Source organism: Salarias fasciatus (genome assembly GCF_902148845.1).
Source record: "Salarias fasciatus chromosome 7 unlocalized genomic scaffold, fSalaFa1.1 super_scaffold_4, whole genome shotgun sequence".
Lineage (NCBI taxonomy): Eukaryota > Metazoa > Chordata > Actinopteri > Blenniiformes > Blenniidae > Salarias > Salarias fasciatus.
Window position 1 is genome coordinate 476810 of NW_021941229.1, and position 22191 is coordinate 499000.

General features: G+C 43.6%; 1 protein-coding gene and 2 non-coding genes across 3 annotated transcripts; all 3 read right to left on the minus strand.

The window, feature by feature from the left end:
* Positions 1–6420: 6420 nt before the first annotated feature.
* rpl37 (ribosomal protein L37) lies at positions 6421–11019 on the minus strand. Its single transcript, XM_030085623.1, has 4 exons — positions 10924–11019; positions 9907–10042; positions 8924–9008; positions 6421–6665 (listed from the first exon to the last, which is right to left on the minus strand). Exons 1-4 carry the CDS (start codon positions 10924–10926, stop codon positions 6596–6598), a joined length of 294 nt encoding a protein of 97 aa, XP_029941483.1. The 5' UTR covers positions 10927–11019; the 3' UTR covers positions 6421–6595.
* Positions 7248–7329, minus strand: LOC115383548 (small nucleolar RNA SNORD72). Its single transcript, XR_003930715.1, has one exon. It is a non-coding gene; the product is annotated as a small nucleolar RNA SNORD72 (small nucleolar RNA).
* LOC115383549 (small nucleolar RNA SNORD72) lies at positions 10124–10203 on the minus strand. Its single transcript, XR_003930716.1, has one exon. It is a non-coding gene; the product is annotated as a small nucleolar RNA SNORD72 (small nucleolar RNA).
* Positions 11020–22191: the final 11172 nt, after the last annotated feature.

Below are 22191 nucleotides of genomic sequence, written 5' to 3' on the forward strand. Positions count from 1 at the left end.
ATAGAAAAACAAGTGAAATGGTGAATGGTAAATCTCTAAAACATGTCCAAAAAAGTTGAAACTGCTGACTCAGCATCATCAGTTCTAACCATGACAGAGTTTACAGGAAGACACTGCTAAAATAGCTCAGATCATTTCAACAGGTCGAGAGGGGAAAATCCATGAAAAAGAAAGAAGAGAAACCGTTAAACCTGGCTACAAAAGCACAAAATGTCATCAAATGTATCTGAATTGTCAATAAACACAACCATGAATCCAATATTAGTTTTTAACATGCAACAACTTTAATGTTTTTTTCCTTCATTTCAGACAATTGACAATTTTTGTGACTCCTGACAAAAATGTATTGAATAGAAAGTCACAGGTTGATAATGTCCGTGTTCTCCATTGTTAATGGTTAGAGTGTACTGTTGTCTGTGGCTTCGCTAAAAAAACAAACAGCACCAATTGATACATAAACCAACAAGAATTACAGCCAAGAGTGCAACAATCATCGATAACATTTTTACTAATATGACTGGACACATTGTGCTGAGTGGGATCCTGCAGTCTGACATAAGTGACCATTTACCCAGATTTGCTGTGTGCAGGTACAAGCATAACATAAAGCAAAGCAAGAGTAAAATAATGTCAAGAAACAGATCAGTGGAAGCACTAAGAGCATTAAAGGAAGATCTTACGAAACAAAATTGGGATGCCGTCTATGTTGATGATGTTAATGAAGCCTACAATGCGTTTAGTTATTGATTTGTATAACAAAACTTGTGCATTAATAACAAACATAACAAAAGAAATGATAAACCATGGATCACAAAGGGAATAAAAAACGCTTGCAAAAAGAAAAATTACTTATACAGAAGTTTTTTGAAAGAACAAACAAAAGAAGCTGAAAACAAGTATAAGAAATATAAAAACAAACTAGTATGGATAATTAGAAAGAGGAGGAAAGATTACTACAGTGGACAACTGAATGAAAATAGAAATAATATAAAGTCAACCTGGGGAATATTAAACAAGGTAATAAACACAGAAGGAAAAATAAACTTCTATCCAAAGTACTTTGTGAAGGAAAATATTGAAATATATGATGAAAAAGAAATAACAAATGAATTTTGTGAATACTTTGCTAATGTGGGACCAAATCTCACAGCAAATATTCCAAAAAATCCTAATACAGATGAAAATTTAATAAATAATCAAATAAACAGTATTTTTCTTGAAAAGGTGGAAAAGGAGGAAATCTTAAAAAAAGTACAAAACTTTGGAAATAAGAGATCGACTGATGGTGAGGGGTTGGATATGATCATTGTGAAACATATAATTGAATTTGTCATTGAGCCGCTCACTCACATTTGTAATCTGTCATTAACCACGAGAGTTTTCCCTGATAAAATGAAATTGGCCAAAGTCATACCCTTCTATAAAAGCGGTGATAAACACAACTTCTCTAAGTATCGTCCAATCTCATTACTTCCACAGTTTTCAAAAATATTTGAGAAGGTATTTTTAACAAGACTTGACAGTTTCTTACAGAAACAAAATATTTTGGATAATAGTCAATATGGTTTTCGGGCTAATCGTTCCACAGCACTGGCAATAATGGAATTCACAGAAAAAATTGCAACAGAGATCGATAACAATTATTTTTTTAAGTATTTTCATTGATTTACAAAAAGCTTTTGACGTCATCAATCATTCAAAATTCCTAAAAAACAAATGAGTATGTATGGCATCCGAGGAGTAGCTCACCATTGGCTCTCAAGTTACTTGGAAAACAGAAACCAATATGTACATATTAATGACACTAAATCTGAAAGGAAAATTAAATGTGGTGTGCCCCAAGGTTCAATACTTGGGCCAAAGTTATTCATTTGTACATGAATGATTTTGCTAAAGTGTCCAACCTTGGGAAAATTCTATTCGCAGATGATACCACATTATTCCATTCAAGTAAAAGCATACAAGAAGTCACAAAAGTAGTGAATGAAGAATTGAAAGTAATAAAACACTGGTTTGATCTAAACGGATTGATCCTAAATGCCAAAAAAAAAAAAAAATGTTGTTTAATAATAAAAAGGAAAAAGTGAAAGTAAAACTCGAAATAGATGGAGTTGAAATTCATCATGTAACAGAAACAAAATTCTTATTAGTGATGACTGACGACGATCTAGAGTGGAAATCTCACATTAATTACACCAAAGGGAAAGTTGTGAAAACCATTTCTGTGTTACATAGAGTTAAGTCTTTTCTGAACAGTTGTGCCTTGTTAACATTGTATAACACATTGATTTTACCTCATCTCGTGTATTGTGCTGAAGTGTGGGGTACGACATGTAAAACTTATTTACAGACAATTGTCATTTTACAAAAAAAGGCTATAAGGATAATTACAAACAGTCATTATCGAGAGCCGTCTAACCCATTATTTAATAAACTGAAAGTATTGAAATTTCATGATATTGTTGATTTAAGTATCCTAAAAATCATGTATAAGGCAAACACATAACCCGGACTGCATTCTTCCACCTCAGGAACATAGCTGGACTCCGCCCATCACTCTCTGACTCCGCCCATCACTCTCTGACTCCGCCCATCACTCTCTGACCCCGCCCATCACTCTCTGGCTCCGCCCATCACTCTCTGACTCCGCCCATCACTCTCCTTCTCTGCTGCTGAAACTTTAATCCAGGCTTTCATCACTTCCAGAATCGACGCCTGCAGCAGCGTTCTCTCCGGTTCTCCATCCAGAACCCTCAATAAACTCCAGTACATTCAGAACTCCGCTGCCCGCCTCCTCACCCACACCCGCTCTGACAGCACATCCCCCCGGTCCTCCACCGGCTCCACCAGCTCCACCAGCTCCACCAGCTCCACCGGCTCCCCGCCCCCCAGCACTCCACTTCAAACTCCTCCTGGTCACCTTCAAAGCTCTCCATCACCTGGTCCTCCCTCCCTCACAGACCTGCTCCACCTCCACATCCATCACCTGGCCCTCCACCCCTCACAGACCTGCTCCACCTCCACATCCATCACCTGGCCCCTCCACCCCTCACAGACCTGCTCCACCCTCACACTCCATCATCTGGCCCCTCCCTCCCTCACAGACCTGCTCCACCTCCACATCCATCACCTGGCCCTCCACCCCTCACAGACCTGCTCCACCTCCACATCCATCATCTGGCCCTCCACCCCTCACAGACCTGCTCCACCTCCACATCCATCATCTGGCCCTCCACCCCTCACAGACCTGCTCCACCTCCACACTCCATCTCGCTCCCTCCGCTCCTCCACCTCCACCCTGCTGTCCCTGCTGGGTGGGACCAGGCTCCCAACCTGGGGAGACAGAGCCTTCTCCATCGCCGCCCCCACCCTCTGGAACTCACGGCCCCCACCTCTCTGTGACTGCTCCGACCCCCCCACCTTCAAGAAAGAACTCAAAACCCACCTGTTCAGAATTGCTTTTAATGTTTAATGTGTGTGTGTGTGTGTTTTTTACTGCTGTTGATTTTATGCTGTTGTTTTTAATTTAATTTGCTGTGTTGTGAAGCGACTTTGAGTACCTTGAAAAGCGCTGTACAAATAAAATGTCTTATTACCTCTGCCAGGTGGTTATGTAATCATATCGGTTTGTTGGTTTGTTAGCAAGATTATGGAAAAAGTAATGGACGGATTGCAATGAAACTTTGTGGAAAGGGGGGTCTTGGGCAACTTAGAATCCATTAAATTTTGGTGATGATCCGGATCACTGTCTGGATCCAGGATTTTGTTAAATGATTCTTTGTCATTGAGAGATAGGGAGTCTTTCACATGGTTGGGCAGGCCCGCCGACAGGGGGGAGAAACGCCTGGTTCACACAGGAAGCGCCGCTTTTGACGCGGAAGTGAAAGCGCCGCGCACCAACTGTCAGATCGGCGCCCCTGTTCACCTCTCTGACGGTTCATACAGGAGGCGTGGCGACTCGCGCTGTGGACCGCCAGCTGTAAAGCTGGACAGAGCAGATCGCACCACACAGGAAGTCAGGAACGGAAAATACGAGAGAATCCGGTCAATTTTCCAATTAAAATGAAGTAAAATAACATAAATTATGTTGCTTTTTGGTTTTCCTTTTCAGATAAACACACACACACACACACACACACACACACACACACACACACACACACACACACACACACACACACACACACACAGGGAGAGAGGGCGACAGAGAGAGGCGCCGCATGCTGCAGCGCTCGGCTCCGATCACACCCCGATCACAATTGTGTGATTATATCTGGTGTTCTTCTGGTTGTTGGAGACTGATCTGAGCTGTGGCGGAGGTCTGCCTCTCTGAGGGCCAGTTTCTAGTTATTATTAATATAATAAAGTGGAATTTATTGCCTGTAAATCTTCAGAATATATTTGAAATGAGACATAGTATATACAATCTTAAAGGAATAGACGTGTTCAAAAGATCCAGATTTAGAACCAAAATCAAAGAATGAAGCATTACGGTGAAAGGAGTGAACTTATGGAATACTCTGAAACAGGAAATCAAAGAGTGCAAAACAATTATGACATTTAAGAAACATATAAAAAATTCCACATTGGATAAATATGAAAATGAAAACTAAGTTGTTGCGGGTGAAAATTTTGATTTAGTGAATATGATTTTTTGAGTATTGTTAATTCGTATGTAAAGGGGCAGATGTAATAAGATTGTTCTTCTTTCTGCTCCTTTTCTTTCGTGATGTTGTGGACAGCCGAGATCTCTGTGGGGATGTTACGTCAAGACGTCATGTAAACAAGCATTTCTGGGTCCAGAGAAGAACGAACAGTGCAGGAGCAGTCACTTACCTACTTCTGCTCCATTCCTCCGGGGTGAGTAACGGGGGCTGCAGTGGAGATGTGGGCGGATACCGGGATGTGGCAGCACGCTGGAAGAAAGGTTCTGACCCCAACGCCCTGAAGGTCTGACCCTGGAAACGCTGCTCAGAGACAGACTGTTGGCCAGAGCATCGAACAGACAATAACTGGAGGTTCACGTCTCATTTTTGACACGTAGCCATTTGCAGCCCTGCAATTGTGAGATCTGAGACAGAATGATAAACAATAGGGTTTAGAACTTCCAGCACATTCATTTGTTGATCCACTGAAGATCTATGTTTATAATAAAGTGCTGTCTTGATGATGAGCACGATTAGCTTCAGTGTTTTCCTTCACCTGCTCCAAAGTGCTTGGTTTTGGTGGGCCACACTGGAACTGCTTGATGGTGGTTTTGGCCCACGAACCTCATGTTTGACACAGATCCCTTACAAGAAAAGCTCCCAGTCAGCTGAGAGGTTGAAACCGGGGCTTATTTACTGCAGAACGTCCGGTTTCATCTTCACAGGAAGAAGTGGGTCAATCATTTCAAGCTCCTGGACGCATGACTTTCCCTCCATGAAGCTGCAGAGCTGAAAGCTCCTGGAGCAGCGCTGGCCGGTCCTCACTGCAGGGCCTCTCCTCAGGTCGGATAAGAAGAGCACAGATCTTTTACACTGGCTCAAAATATCAATGTGAGTTTTCATTTATTTTATTATGCAGGTGTTGTTTTAATGTTTTCCATTAAATCTTTTTAAAATGTTATTTTAATGTATCCTACCTTAAGCATCTTATCCAGTCCAACATTCCTGTCTTTTCTTTTCAAGTTTCAGTTTTGTAGCCCTGGCGGTGTGCAGGGTAGGGGGGCCGACCCCCTCAGCCGTCCCGGCCTGACGCCTCCCGCTGAACGGAGGCGTGGTGCCGGGCCAGGCCTCTCCTGAGAGCGTGTGTGTTCGTAGGTGTGGTACTGTGTATGTCGTGGGCGGGAGGGACAGGTTACTTTTACAATGTTTTTTTTTTTATTTAAATACTGTAAAGCACTTTGTGTCGCTTTTACATCTGAAAGCTGCTTTATTTTCCATCATCAATATGTACTTCTAATTTTATTTTTTTAGAACTTGTGTCGTATCCTCTTACGGTTTGAGTGGTTGCACTCCAGAGCTCCCTGAGGGGGGTCCTCCACACCGGGAGTTGGATCTGGTCCTCTGGTCCCAGGGGTCTCCACACCTCAGCGTGGGGGTTCCCTTGGTCTAGCGGGGTTGGGGGTCAGGCGCCGGAGCCCCAGTATCAGTGACCTCTGACTGCTCCTGGTTCTTGGGGGGCCCGCTGGTGGAGTTTCCCATGATGCTCAGTGCCATGTGTCCCCTTTTGTGCAAAATAAAATGGGAGTGTGTGTGTGTGTGCATAATGGTGCGGTTTTCTTGTGACTGTTTTTACTGCTCAGCCCTTTGTTTTTATGAATATGTAAAGTGCTTTACAAATAAAGTTTGACTTGATTCATCAGTAAAGGTTGATTTGATTTGCCCCATGAACAGAACTTCTGTAAGCTCACCTTGTTCCGAAAGACAACGCTGATAGGACATTCTGGAAACGTTTTATTGGATGGTTTTGACATGACGCCCTCCAATAGTTTTCTAGACTGGTACAAATACATCAAGTTTCTGTGGAGAAGTAATCAATGGTGTGTCTGTGAAGACAGAGACAACACGGTGATGGGGCTGTTCAATCCCATTTATTGATCCAGAAATGTCCTTTAGGAGGAGCTGGACGCGGCCACGGCGGCACGTCTGGGTTTGGGGGTGGTGCCTTCCCGGAAGCCATTCCTGGAAAACAAAAGGACAGTCCATCCCGTCAAAACCTCCTTCCTCACACACAGTGGCTGAAAACACTCGTTCTACGTCACAGAAGCATCGCTCACAGCCGTGAGAGTGGCTGAGGGCGCACGGCAGAGGCCGAGCATCAAACCTGCTTTTAGAGAACAGGTGTCAAACTCCAGAGAACTGGACCAGCCAGCCAGGAGCTGCTGGGTCCACCGGTACAGAAACAACCAGGCTCCCATCACACCAACAGAACACAGACATCCATATGGACAGAACAGGCTGGATTGTTGTTTCGGTGACTGTCGACTCAAACTACTAAGTCCAGGAGGATCTGGACTGACACCAGGACCAGGACAATGTGGACTGGAGTCATGACCCTCTGGAGGAAACCAGTTCCAGTCCTGGTGTTTTAACATATAATATCCAGCAGCAGCACAGTTTCAGCTCCTCTGGTCGCTGCTGCGAAAGCCATCCTCCAACATTCAAACGTTTTGACGTGTAAACGAGGCCTTGGACTGAGACAGTGAACAACACAAAGTTTGGTTCTTTAGAATCCAACACATCCACCTCACGTTGTCATCCGGCTGCTCTTACCTCAGATAAAATGCTGATATCACATAGAACTCATATGTTCAGACATTTTCATTTGACCATCACTGGTAGAGCAGCAGTGACTGAACTTGACGAATGAGCTGAAAGGACACGCCCACAACTCAACTTCAGCATTTAAACATTCCCACAGAGAAAATAACCCAGAAAGGGATGAAGTCAGTGCGGCTGTGACGCAGACAGGTATTTCGTTTAAAGCCCAGCAGTATCAAAACACTTTGGCTGAACCGTGTTCAGCAGCAGTGAGTCTTATGGACAGTGCAGGTAATCATCAGTCTACAGGGACATGCATGAAAACTAGGGCTGCCACGATTGGTCGATTAATCACGATTATGTCGACTATTAAAATCATCGACGACTAATTTAACAGTCGACGAGTCTTTTCTTTTTTTTTTGTAATTGTTTTTGTCCCGAAATTGCCGTGGTACCTTCTACTGCTGCGTCTGCCTTTCTGTATTCGACACACATGCGCAGTCGTGCCAGCTGCGACAACATGGCCGCCCGGCGGCAGCGGAGCTCAAAGTGTGGGAGCATGACAAGAAAACCTCAGAGAGAAGTGCAGTGCAGCATCTGCAGGACAGAACCGGCCTTCCACGGCAGCACAACTGCGATGCATGAGCAGCCGAAACAGAAGCACGTCGTGGCTCGGGACGACGATGATTGACCGTCGTCTCGGTAAGCTAATAATATTAGCATAGAGCGCTAACTTGCCATTTATTCATAGCTGTCAATGTTAACATTAGCGGTGACGATTTGAGTCATTAGCTGCCTTTAGCACACATTTCATGTTTTCTGTAACGTTCTAACAGTGATGTGTTTTAATAAGAAGTGACGTCGCGCTGATGTTTTCTACCGTTATGTTTCAGAGCTTCACCCCATCGGAGCGGATTCTCTCTGCAGCAGAACATCTGCTCCCAGAGAGAGCAGCCTGTCTCCAACATGTAGAAATGCTGACTGTCCTGGCGGTGAGCCAGAGCCCTGTGTAGTTTGGGATTATGTAGAGTCAGAGTGGAATAAAGTTGTATGCAGTTGAGCACTGAACACAAAATGCACTTTTGTTTTGAGTCAGTGAGACGAAAACTTCAATAATTCCATGGTTGACTGATGCCAAACACAAATTAAGAAAAAAAATTAACATTAAGGATTAATTTTTGTGTTGTTTAGGCAAGTGCCTTTTCCTTATTTTACTCAAGTATTTGCACTTTATGGTACACAGTTAAACAAGTGTTTGTTGCATATTTCAATAAAGGTTTAATGAACTCTCATCTGAATCGTCTTTATTTTGAGTTAGAATATACCTTAAACACTTAAAGCTGAAATCTAATTGTGGCTCTATAAGAGCAGCTTCATGGTGGTGCGATAAACTATGTTCTACTTTAATTTATATATGATGCGATTAGTCGACTAATCGAAAAAATAATCGGTGATTAGTCGACTACCAAAATAATCGTTTGTGGCAGCCCTAATGAAAACCAAACTCAAACTTCTCACTTAAACCTCAAACTCTTGTGAGTTCACTGCAGCCTGGTAAACCTGAGGAGTCTTTAAAAGCACGGAACCCGGATAAACACATTGATGCACAGGAATTATTTACATGTTTACCAAACCGTCATCATTTCCAGGAATGAATCAAACCATTGAATGTTTCTCACCTGAATCTACGGTAGACAACCTTCAGGTGCCTCAGACGGCCGGTGCCAGTGGTGTTCCTCCTCTTGGCCTTGGCGCTCCAGTTGTCTGCAACACAAGACGTCTCCATGAGACAAAGCCTCACAGCGGCATCGGTTCAGGAGCCATATGCAGCCCCACTTCATTTTCACCCAGTCAGATTGGTCCAGTAATGTTTGACATTCTTTAATTTAAACGTACTTTGTGTTTTGAGTATAAGTGGTGAAAATGTTCATATACTAAAAATTTCTACAGAAAACTGCAACTGAGTCAATTTGAGACTTTGATGTGAAACAGTGAATTGGGGGTACACAGCACTACCATTGACAGAACTGTCATCAAACTTGACTTTAACATCTTCTGAAAGAAAGGCCCTAAATTGAGACAATTAAAACTGACCTTTTTCTGCCTTTTCCAGAACAAAATAACCCAATTCCCAGGAGCTTTTACAACAGGCAGAATTTCCTTGTGAACTTTTAGATTTCTCCTATAACATAAGCCTAAGGAGAGGTTTTAAACAACTCACTGCGATTTCAGTTCCTGTTTACGCGATATTTCATGTCAAAACTATTTTTCATTCCAGAGAACACACACAGTGATGGACAACCCTCTGGTACAAGATGAAATATGAACATTTACGCAGGAAATGAGTGCATACTTAAGAGCAAGCATATCAACTTCATCCACAGGTTACATACCACCACAAATGATAGGGATGCTCAAATTGTTATTGCAATATGAGGTTTCAAGATCTTCTTAAAATATTCACAGATCAACGCTGCAGGATGACGACGTTCCTCAGCAGACAGAGGAGCTAGACTTACCTCAGTGCCTTGGGCCATTTTTGGCTACTGATCTCAAACAAAGTCCGGCATGTCTGAATCTTGAACTTATTCAACACTATATCTTGAAAACTGATGTCACTTGTATTTGGGGTGAAGTGTGACATTACTTTCAGGTCACTCACACTTTCTCTTGCGCTTCTCGGGGTAGCCGCATTTGCCACAGCTGGACTTCTGCAGGTGGTAAGCTTTGGACCCACAACGACGGCACAGAGTGTGCGTCTTGTTCCGGCGCTTTCCGAAAGACGATGTACCCTTCGTCTGAAGAGAGACACAGAAGTCCAGCCATTAGGTGAAGAAGGTCTGGAGAAACGGTCTCACAGGTAAATTAAAAAGCAGGGAGTCTTGTCTCAGTACAAAAGGATGAATCACAGAAAGTCATTTGTTCAGACATTTGTGTTTGAGAACATCACTGACAAGACCAGCGCTAGGAAGATGGCAGGACACATGATGAGAGGCATGCAACAAGATTCAGAAATACTTCAAATACCAAAGCCTGTTGCACAGTATTAAAACCATCCATCAGTACAATATTTAACAGTGCTCAGAAGTAATTCACAGGATCATCACTTGTCTGAGTGCAGTGGAGAAAGTGTCATTTAACAAAATAATGCAGAAACACGTTTCCTGGTAATAAGCAGAAACACTGTTTTCTCCACATATTAATGGGAGTGCACAAAAATATTTCTTTACCCCCGTGACACATCAGTTTCATTAATTTCCATTCCAAAGCTTTACTTGCCCCGGTAACTGGCATCAACATTGTTATTAGCATGAACACATTGACTGAAGCTACCATCTGAGCTAACACTTGGCCACATTAACCACCAGCTCACACAACAGACGGTATTTATTTACGTTGCTGATAATACGTTAAAAAACAGTAAGTTACGTGTATTAGTGAAACAATCTCATCATATTCAGCTATTTTAATCCATTCAGTGTCGAAGCGCCATGCTAACAGCGGCAAATGGTCGAGACCAAAACTGCACAAAACTCAGTTAATCGATGCATCATCACAGAAATACTAACGCCCAGTAGTGACCGGTTTGATTCGACATCGGATAGCCTACATTGCGTGTAAGAAAAACTTTGTACTAAGTAGATGTTAAGAGATGTCTCTCCTGCTCAGTTTATCTCACCATTTTCGCCCGCTGGCTTTAGAAAAGAGGCCGGAAGAGGAGCGTGCGCACCAACAAATTACGTCCGTTCCGCTTCCTGTGCAACACTGAAATGGGTCTCCCGGATAATCTTTGAAAAAAAACTAACTAACAAAACAATTTGAAAAAAAAAAACAACCCTATTCTACGCTTCGAATCACACTAACGACAAAGAAAACATTTTTACTGGTATTAAAGGAGCTATCCGTAATTCTGCACAATTTTGAGCCCTGACTTCAGTTTGAAATGTTGGCTCCGCCCCCGAGCTCTCTGACTGGTTCCTCACATTGACAAAACCCTCCCACTCCCCCTCCGCTCTGCTCCCACTCAGCGTGCACGACGCTACATGCACATCCCATGCGCGTGCACAATCCTCCGGAGGAAACACAGCAGAAGCCACTTCGACTCTTTTTTGTTCAAAATAAATGACCACTTCGTTTCAGGTAAACCATATGTTCCCTTCTCACTACATGTTCAATGCATAAAGGAGCTTGCAAAAATGAATTTATAACAGCAAGTGGAGGTACAGCCACTTTCCCTGTTGCTCCTTCGGCTTCCATGCTGGTCTGTTTATTTGTGGTGCGCTGCAGACGGCCTGGCCCCGCCCCCGCCCCCGCCCCCCTGCTGCTGCTGCTGCCAGCGGAGCAGAGAGGTCGTCACGCTGAATCCTCAGGCAGCGCTTTGCGGGGCCAGATATCCAAAACACGCTGATCAATGTGTGAGTTTTGTTTTCACAGAAATGTAGCATGGACTTGCTAGTACATGATGTAAAAAGCATTTTTCTCGTCCTGGTTAAATTAAAATCCCGGATAGCGCCTTTAATTCATTCCAGACACCCCAAAATCCAGGTATGAAACAAACTAAATATGTACAAAGAAGGAAAAAAATCAATATCCACACATGGCTTTTTTTTAAAGGGAGCTGGCTCATGAGAAGCCGATGGTTTGAAAGGGCCGTTCAAAAGACTGGCTCCTTAAAGAACATCACTTGATCTCTGTTAGAGTAGAGTAGGATAGGTGGAGAAGGACGGAGACATCCCCCTCAGTCACACAGGAGCCAGTCCATTGCTTTCTGACATCTGACACTGTTACTGTCAGGTGCTGCATTTTCACATGGTGGTGTCAGGTGTTTATTGACCCAGATTTGGAAGAGATATTTTTCTGACAAATATTACATTGTGCTTTATCTTGCCCCAGTTTTCCCCAGAAAACTGCATCCCAATGCTGCTATGTGTCCATTGAAGCATTGATGGAGCATTTTATGGTGGTGTGTGTGTGTGTGTGTGTGTGTGTGTGTGTGTGTGTGTGTGTGTGTGTGTGTGTGTGTGTGTGTGCGCGCGCGCGCGTTTTCTGTTGCTAAAATCTCTTTTAAAGCATAAATATGGTGTTTCAAATTAACTGGTGTCCTTGATAACTGGGGACCGACTTCCCTGAGCATTTCCTGCTGCTGATGCTGCTGCTGCTCATCACAGTGGAAGTTTAAATCAAAATCCTAAATGTAGTGATGCTAGGAGATGTGTCGAGGCTTCGAGGGCGTGTGTCGAGTAATGGAGGGGGCGTTTCCACTTCATTTAGGGGAGGAGCCAAAAATGAAGACGTTCGAAGCCTCATGATCCGGACTGCTTCAGGCAGTGGTTTGCGGGTTTGATGTGATTCAAAATCTAACGGGCAGCAAAAGCAATGGATTCCTCCGTTCACATCTTGTGGATTTGTGCCGTCTGGATATTGCATTGGGATCGGTTTGGCACTCTTTTTTCCATGGAGCCAGGAAGAGACGATTCTCCCCGGTGTGGGAGCATTGTGACTTGATTTCACCTCATAAGGTCGGCACAGAGCACAAGTGAAGTGTAATATATGTAACTGTAACTGTGACAACACCGCGCATCGCTTGCTCTAAATTCTTTTTTTTTTTTTTTTTTTCTAGGTATTTTAGGTGAAATGTCTGTTGTGTTCCAAGGAGCTTGGATACAACAACAACACCTCATCCATGCTGAGGCATTCCAGAGCCCTGCATGAGAACCAGGAGACCGCGGTGGACCAAGCTCAGGTAAAGACTTTTAGGATGCAATAAGTCAGCAAATAAAAAACCCCAAGAACATAAAATTATACATTTGCATACTAAAACCATAGTTTATATTCTGCATATTACTTGTTTGTCAATATATGTAACTAAACAGTGCATTCATGTTGTCATCAGGGATGAATGATGTGAATGAAGCCTTGGTGAGCATGGTCACTGAGGATACCCAGCCCTTCTCTACTGGAGGACAGCGGGTTCAGGAAGCTGGTTCAAGCTTTAAACCCCACTATGTTCTCCCCACAAGACAGGTAAGTATGTCAGTATGTATGTAAGTAAGTATGAAGCATTTTTCACCATTTCCCCATCATGCACATTCTAAGAGTGTTCTTTTCTTTTGCGTCTTTTAGGCTTTAAATGTACAAGGAGTGGAGAAAAAATACAAGGAGTCCAGAGAAAGCCAAAGCCGTGGCCTCCAAGGATGTTTGACATCTGATATGTGGACCTCAATAAACACTGATGCAGATTCGGCGGTGACGTGCCATTTTTGATGCAAGTACTGCTTTATAATTATGTTATTGAATGTAGTCACAAATTACATCCTGCTTCTCTGTCTTTCTTAGGTAGAAACTCTGGCAGCGATTCAACAGCACAGTTCAGCAGACAAAAACCCTAAATGTGACTGCCGACGCAACGACTGAAGTTCAGATGAACCTTGGTGGACCAAATAGAAACATTCTGCAGAGCCCTCTTGATTACTGGACTAGACGACTAAAGACCTATCCCAATTTGTTCACACTTGCTACAAAAATCCTTTGTACCCTGGCCTCATTGTTCCTTGTGAAAGGGTATCTTCAAAAGCTGGAGAAATACTGTCCAAAAAGAGAAACCGCCTGAGTCCCAGCACAGTTGAAAAATGGATTTTTTTAAATAAAAATTAAAAAAATGTTGTCTCCACTTTTTCATGTTGTCACTAGTAACACAAGCACAGTCACAAAACAAGTAGCACAAGCACATAACATTTTATTTACCAAGCCCGTTTTATAATTAAAAAAATATCGAAGCACTTTACTGAAAACCAGAACCTGACCCCAATAAAATAGTCAAGCTCCATATCTCAAATCTCTCCTCAGTTTGTTTCCACTCCCCCCCCCCCTTGTCCCTGCTATCAGGAAAAACCCACACTATATGAAGTATATTACATGTTTATTGGCAGGATCAGTTAAAAACAATTCAAAGCTTCACATCGGCGCTCTGCCTGTTTTACTTTTATTCGTCCACTTGATGGCGCAGTAGAGCAAAAGAAGCACCATGAAGCTTCGATCCATGAGTGAACCAATTGGATGGAAGCCTCAGTGGTTCATGAAGCTTCATCTTGCCATCACTACCTAAAAGGTCAAAAGCAGCTTTTTGTCTGGTTTTTAACCTCTACCAGTGGCAGAGGACATGGAGGAGGGTTGGTTGCCAATTGATAGGGAGACCCCAGCGCTGGTCCGTCTCCAGACACTCCTCCTCTGCGTTCAGGTGACTGGAGCCTGCTGTAGAAAACTGCAACTGTCATCAGTCCTTCTCATGAAGATGTTACTATTACTATTGCAACAACACATCATCAGTAGGGTAAAACTAACCTGTCTCACGACGGTCTAATCCCAGCTCACGTTCCCTATTAGTGGGTGAACAATCCAACGCTTGGTGAATTCTGCTTCACAATGATAGGAAGAGCCGACATCGAAGGATCAAAAAGCAACATCACTATGAACGCTTGGCCGCCACAAGCCAGTTCTCCCTGTGGGAACTTTTCTGACACCTCCTGCTTAAAACCCAAAAAGTCAGAAGGATCGTGAGATGGACTGCTGACGTCACTCCGGTGAGTGTTTTCCGTGTTGCTGAAGCCTGCGAGTGACTGAAGTGCTTGCTGTCTCTCTCTTGCTATTACTGTTAATTCACGAAGCAATCAAAAAATCGGGGTTATTTACGCCCCTGGGGTTATTTTTGCCCCAGATTGACCAGTGATCTCTTGTGAATTACATTTCTTCGCCGCCGTTAGCGCCACCGGCGTGCTAACTAGCTTAGCGTGCTAATTAGCTTGGTCCGCCGGGACCGCTATGGCGTCCTCCCCTCTGTCTTCTTTTCTTTCCTGCTCAGTGTGCCGTATGTTGAGTCAGAACCCTGCCTCCCTTGACGATAGGGGTATTTGCGTAAAGTGCAGTGTATTGACAGCGCTGGAGGCCAGGGTAACCGAGTTAGAGGAGCGGCTGCGCAGATGTGAGGGGCAGGGCAGCGCTAGCTACAGCGAGGTAGCGGCAGGGCTCGCAGCCCGCTCCCGCAGTGAGAGGAGTGTTAGCAAGCCTAGCCCCGCAGCGTGTCCCGAGCAGCCGGGGCAAGACCAGGACCGGTTTGTGACAGTCCGGAGGAAGGCTAGTGCTAAGCACCGCCATGTAGCACTCCAAGAACCGCTTCACGTCTGCAATAGGTTCTCTCCCCTCAGCGATGACACGCCGGCTGAACTGGACACGCTGGTGATTGGCAGCTCTATAGTTAGAGACGTGAAGCTGCCAGCGGTGAAGGTTAGGTGTTACCCGGGGGCCAGAGTGGGGGACATCGAGGGGAACCTTAGGCTTTTAAAACAGGAAGGTAGGAGATTTCGTCGAGTCGTGATTCACGCAGGCGGTAATGATGCCCGGCGGAGACAATCAGAGGTGCTCAAATTACAAGTAGCCTCGGTGTGTGAATTGGCTAAGTCGATGTCTGATGCCGTAATATTCTCTGGTCCCCTGCCCAATTTGGTCAATGATGAAATGTATAGCCAACTTTCATCATTCAATCGCTGGTTGTGTAGATGGAGTGAGGAAAACGGAGTTATTTTTCTAAACAACTGGTGCACCTTCTGGGGAAAGCCTGGGCTCATCCGCAGGGACGGCATCCACCCAACTTTGGATGGTGCAGCCCTTTTAGCTCGCAATATGGCTGATCGGCTTCGTACTCTAAATTGACAATCCAGCTATGAGCCCCGGGCGCAGAGCAGTCGTGTAGAACGCTCCTCTGTTGATCTTGTTGATCCCGTCACTAATCCTGCTCCCGGATTTTTACAAGTCAAGCATGGAGTTTACCTAGGCTAACAGAGACTGAGTCTGTCCAAAGTGCTCAAAGCATTAGAAAAAAGTCAATGGGTAAAAAGCTTAACACCTGTATGAGACAGAATAACTCTTCCAGTAGGAAATACATAAAATGTGGTCTACTAAACATTAGAGCAATCTCCACTAAATCTCTGTTAGTTAATGACCTCATCGGTGACAATAACATTGATCTCCTTGCTCTAACAGAAACTTGGCTCCAGCAAGATGATTATGTGAGGCTCAATGAATGTACCCCTCCAACCTATGTTAATTTCCAAACAGCTAGATCAACAGGTGGAGGTGGAGGTGTGGCAGTGATTTCCCACTCCAGTCTTCTTCTTAAACCCAAAACTAATGTTAAATTCAACACTTTTGAAAGCTTAATACTAACGCTTACTTGTCCAAATTGGAAGAATCAAAAAGCTGTGCTATTAATTATTGTGTATCGACCTCCTGGTCCTTACTCTGACTTTTTAACTGAGTTCTCAGAGTTTTTAAGCAATATAGTATTGACTCATAACAAGATCCTTATAATAGGTGACTTTAACATCCATGTGGATGATTCTGGTGACAGTTGGAGTAATGCGTTTATTGCAGTATTAGATAGTATCGGTTTCACTCAAAATGTTGATGAATCCACTCATAGTCACAAGCACACCCTGGATCTGGTCTTAACATATGGGATAGAGGTCAGTGACCTAAATGTTCTCCCTCAGAACCCCATACTCTCAGACCATTTTTTGATTACTTTTCAGGTTTTGATTGAAGACTACTCTGCTCAAAAAGATAAAATCCAGCTGATACGGACATTATCTGAAAAATCTGTGGCTCGGTACAAAGAATTGATCCAGCCTGCATTTGCTGCATTATCTTGTGAACTCACAGAAATGAGCTTATTGACCAGTGGTGATAATAGTGATCAGTTTGTTGACAGTGCTATGCACTCACTACAATCTGCCCTTGACGTAGTGGCCCCGTTGCAGCTGAAAACCAATCGACCCAGGCGCGTTGCTCCATGGTTTAATTCTGAAACCCGTGTTCTCAAACAAAAAACTCGGCAATTAGAAAGACTGTGGCGTAAATCTAAATCTAAATCTAAATGTAGCTTGCTAAGCTATAAACAAACTGTTTTTAAAGCCAAGACATTATTTTACTCTTGTTTAATAGAAATAAACAAAAATAACCCTCGGTTTCTGTTCAACACTGTAGCCAGACTGACAAACAGTCATACTGCAGTGGAACCAGTAATCCCAGAATCTTTAAACTGCCATGACTTTCTTAAATTCTTTAATGATAAAATCATAACCATCAGAGGTAAAATCAGTGAAGCGCTTTCCTCAGATCAAGCTCAGGGAATCCAGCCACTGCCTCCACCTGAAATACCTGAAATACTAGATAGTTTCTCATCAGTAGATGGGGCTGAGATTACTTCGATTGTAATGTCTTCTAAAACTTCAACCTGTCTCCTAGATCCAATTCCAACTAAGCTTTTCTAAGATATTCTTCCAGTTATCTTAAATACGATCATAACTATAATAAATACCTCTCTAGAAATTGGCTATGTGCCACAGTCATTTAAATTCGCAGTAATCAAACCACTGCTGAAAAAACCTAATCTTGATCCTGATATTCTAGCCAACTACAGACCGATATCAAATCTGCCTTTTATTTCAAAAGTCCTGGAAAAAGTCGTGGTTAAACAGCTTTGCTGCCACCTACAGGACAATAGTTTATTTGAGAAATGTCAGTCAGGATATAGAGCTTATCACAGCACTGAGACTGCGTTAGTTAAAGTCACTAATGACTTGCTATTGGCGGCTGACACAGGTCTAGTCTCAATCCTGGTTCTCTTAGACCTCAGTGCAGCTTTTGATACAATCGACCACAATATTCTCCTGCAGAGGTTAGAATGTGAGGTCAGCATCAGAGGAAAAGCCCTCTGCTGGTTCAAATCCTATTTATCTAATAGGTACCAATTTGTTCACGTTAACCAACAGTCCTCACCGTGCTCCCAGGTCAGTTATGGGGTTCCTCAAGGGTCTGTGCTCGGGCCAATTTTATTTCTGTTATATATGCTTCCTTTAGGGAACATAATTAGAAGCCACGATATCAATTTTCATTGCTATGCAGATGACACACAATTGTATTTATCTATGAAACCTGATCAAACTAATCAAATAGACAGACTCAGTGACTGTATCAGAGAAATTAAATCCTGGATGACTACGAACTATCTCCGTCTGAATCCTGGCAAAACAGAGGTCATTATACTAGGCCCCCATAAACTGAGAGAGTGTCTATCTGAACAGATTATCACCTTAGATAACGTCAGTGTATCCTCCTCCTCTACTGTCAGGAACCTCGGGGTCTTATTTGATCAGGATATCTCCTTTAAAGCACACATCAACCTGGCTTGTAAAACAGCATATTTCCACTTGCGCAACATAGCTAAAATAAGAAACATTCTACCTAGAAGCGATGCAGAAAAACTCATCCATGCATTTGTTTCCACTAGACTGGACTACTGCAACTCCCTTCTTGCAGCCTGCCCAAAAAGTGTATTAAAAAACTTTCAGTTGGTTCAAAATGCGGCCGCCAGATTATTAACCGGAACTCGAAGAGGCGAACACATTACTACCGTTCTAAAATCTCTTCACTGGCTTCCTGTCAAGTTTAGAGTGAGATTTAAAATGCTTCTCCTCACTTACAAAATCCTAAATGGGATGGCTCCAACCTATCTCCAAGATGCTTTAACGCCTTATCGACCAATCAGAGCACTTCGCTCTCAAAATGCAGGGTTACTGGTGACTCCTAGAGTTTCTAAATGGACACGAGGTGGAAGAGCCTTTAGCTATCAGGCACCGTTTTTATGGAACCAGCTTCCAAGTGGTGTCAAAGAGGCAGACACAGTCTCCACATTTAAGGTTAGGCTCAAGACGCTTCTCTTCAATGCAGCCTATGATCAGGTCAGCTAGGGATTCTAAACTAAACCAAACTAAACTAAACTAAACCAAACTAAACCAAACTAAATTAAACTAAACTAAACTAAACCAAACTAAACTAAACTAAACTAAACTAAACTAAACTAAACTAAACTAAACTAAACTAACTAGATACTACTTTAAATACTAAACTATCCACAAAGCTGCCCTAGGAGCTAGAATGCTGTGGGAAGTACGGTGCACTGAGCCCTGTCCTCTAATGTCTGAATGTTATTCCCTTTAGTCCGTTCATTGCTTTTCACCTGCTGTCCCCCCCTTCGAGGGGGAGTCTTCTTCTGTTTCAGTTGCTGACTCCACTATTACGAGGGCCTACGAACAAGCTCCGTCCGGACCGGGAGGACACTCCTGTCGGTCCTGCCCGCGGACTGGCTTCAGTTCTACCTCTGGGATCCGTGGTTCTTGTGCTGGACCGTCCAACGGACTGTCCTCAACATAGTCCTAGGCTTTACTTCTTGTTGTCTCATGCTAGCTGTTGCCAAAGCTGTCCGTCCCTGGGAGAGGGATCCCTCCATACTGTGGTTCTCCCCAAGATTTCTTCTTTTCCCACTGGGTTTTTGGAGTTTTTTCTTGCCGGATGTGAGGGTCGAAGGCGGTGGTTGCTTCGTTTTGTCTCGTTACTGTGAATTTGACATATTAACATTATGTTTATTAACTGTTTTTATTTTTACCAACCAATGTAACATCTTGAAGCCTCTGAGGCAGCTGTTGTTGTGATACTGGGCTATACAAAAATAAATTGATTGATTGATTGATTGAAGGCGTTGGTGACAGCTGGACTCATCAGGCACTCAGGAGACACGTGAAGGAAGCGTGGACAGTCTGAACGTAGGAACAGCTCTCAGGCAGGTGAACCGGCTCTCGTCGGTCACTGAAATGAGCCATTCAAACGAACGACTTGTTCACTGAACGTCACACCAGTAGCGTACTAGCACACACAAACTCCACACAGAACCACTATACCACAATGCGTCGAATAATGACAAATCTAAACCAAATTGCCAGAAAAAAAAAATAAAAAATAGGTCTATTTTTGTTGTGGCCGTTCCATTCTAATGCAGGATGAACAGGAGCAGTTTGACAGCCATACGTACATAAAAATGGTTTGACTGAACGTTCAGGTCCTGAATAGGTTGAAATGTATCAGACTGATAAGCAAATATCGGAGTGTTGATGTTAAACTAGTTGATCTTAACATTAAAAATTGCTGGTTGCTGAGGACAGAGCGGAGCAGCATTTCTGCAGAGGAAGCCGTCGGGAGGCACGTAGAAAGGAAAACTGCAAATCACATTCATAAACCGAGTGGAAACTATACCAAGAGTATATATGTCTGTAGAGAAGCATTGTGTAAATTACAATACAGACACTTCTCCATTCTACAGATTTATCTTTTTGGTTTTGTTTTTCTGGTTCATATTGTGGCTTCTGATCTGTTTCAGAAACTATTTCAAAAATGTTGTTCTGTTTTTAAGATCAAACTGAATTTGTGGTCCAATTCAACTATTGAGTGCAACTGCCCCATGGTCATAATTTGAGGCACAACCACTGGTCTTTTGAGTTGAAGGACTTGTTGAATACGAGTTGTTCGATATTGAGATAGTTTTTATAACAGGGTGCCTCCAAGATGAGAAATCCTTCCATGGAAGTGACGGAGGATGACAGGAGAGTTTTTTTCCACCAGACAGAGTCTGATCACCGATGAAGGACAGATTAGGGTCCTTTGCATTGTGACATTGCGGTAAGCAGTCAAATCATGCCCATTTGCAGCAAGACAACTGATCACACTATTCTTTGTCTGGGCAGGTCCAACTGGGTGCCCCCTCAGGCCAGACCGGAGTGGAGGGGGCTCGCCCTGCCATCTGTGCTGGAGGGGCCTCAGGCACTGCAGGCTTCGGCTGAAGAGAAGCTCGTTTGAACTGGTTTAATGTCCAAACCAAAAACTGAGCCTGGAAAGATAACAGATTGATGGGTGCCAGAAGAAATGACTATATTTCTTGTGTTTGTATAGAGAAGCTAAAAACTAAGCTCCCGCATTTAGTCTGTGCTGGCCAGAATATCTCTGTCAGAAGCACGATGCATATAGATTTGTAAAAATCATTAACCAAACTTGAGATTTTTGCAACTTTATACGAACTTTTTCTGTCAGTTTGCCTCAAAAGCATTGTTTACGTGACATTTTAATTGTCACTGTACTGAAAGAAGATTAAAGGCTTCAGTATGGTCCCCCGTCGCAGCAACGTCGTTCCTACGCCAGCAACCCTACGCCAGCAACCCTACGCTGGCAACCCTACGCTGGCAACCCTACGCCGGCAACCCTACGCTGGCAACCCTACGCCAGCAACCCTACGCCAGCAACCCTACGCCGGCAACCCTACGCTGGCAACCCTACGCCGCCACTGAACATATTTTGCTTCTGCATCAAGGGAACACCCTCCTCTGCAATTTCACCTCCAAGCCGCTAGGCAGTCACAACAACAATGCGGCTTCCTTAGCTCCGGCTTTACCTAGACATAGATCTATAGACATAGATCTATAGACATAGAAATCTAGACACACGTGCACTGACCGAACATATATCTGCATATATAACATATCTGGACCCCGGGCTGTGGAGGAGGAGAGGCTGAGCGGACCATGATGAAATATTGGTGAAACTAATGAGCTTTTGGACGATTAAAGCCGTTTTAGGAGCGGCTCTACACATAGCCCCGTCTGCTAACAGTGCTAACACTGCTAACAGTCCGCTAACGGGATGTGCGCCGCTCAGTTTTGGATCTAAATTTCTCCCAAAGCACTGTTTGGATCAGAAAAGCATTCGGGGTGAGTTCTACTTCATTCTATAAACAACGCGAAAGCAGAACAATCACAGCCCTCAACGGTCACGTCACCATGCATCGCCTCGACGCGAAGTCACAATTTTCCGGAGGTGCGCATCAAGCCCCGACGTAGGGCTACGGCGTAGATGTTGTAGGAACGCTGCCGCGGCGACGGGGGAGCATACTGAGGCCTTAACTTTTCCAAAAAAGTAGAAAGGGTTTATTTGACAAGATGGATCTTTATTGAGCTTATCAACCAGGTCACCATTCCACATCTACGCTGCTCCGATGTTCTGAACAACA

Excerpts from the sequence above, each read along its gene's own strand:
- rpl37 (XM_030085623.1), bottom strand. Across the intron at positions 9,009-9,906 it reads CGAGAAGCGCAAGAGAAAGT|ACAACTGGAGCGCCAAGGCC; the intron begins GTGAGTGACCTG and ends CTTGTGTTGCAG. Across the intron at positions 6,666-8,923 it reads GTTGTCTACCGTAGATTCAG|GAATGGCTTCCGGGAAGGCA; the intron begins GTGAGAAACATT and ends TTTGTTTTCCAG.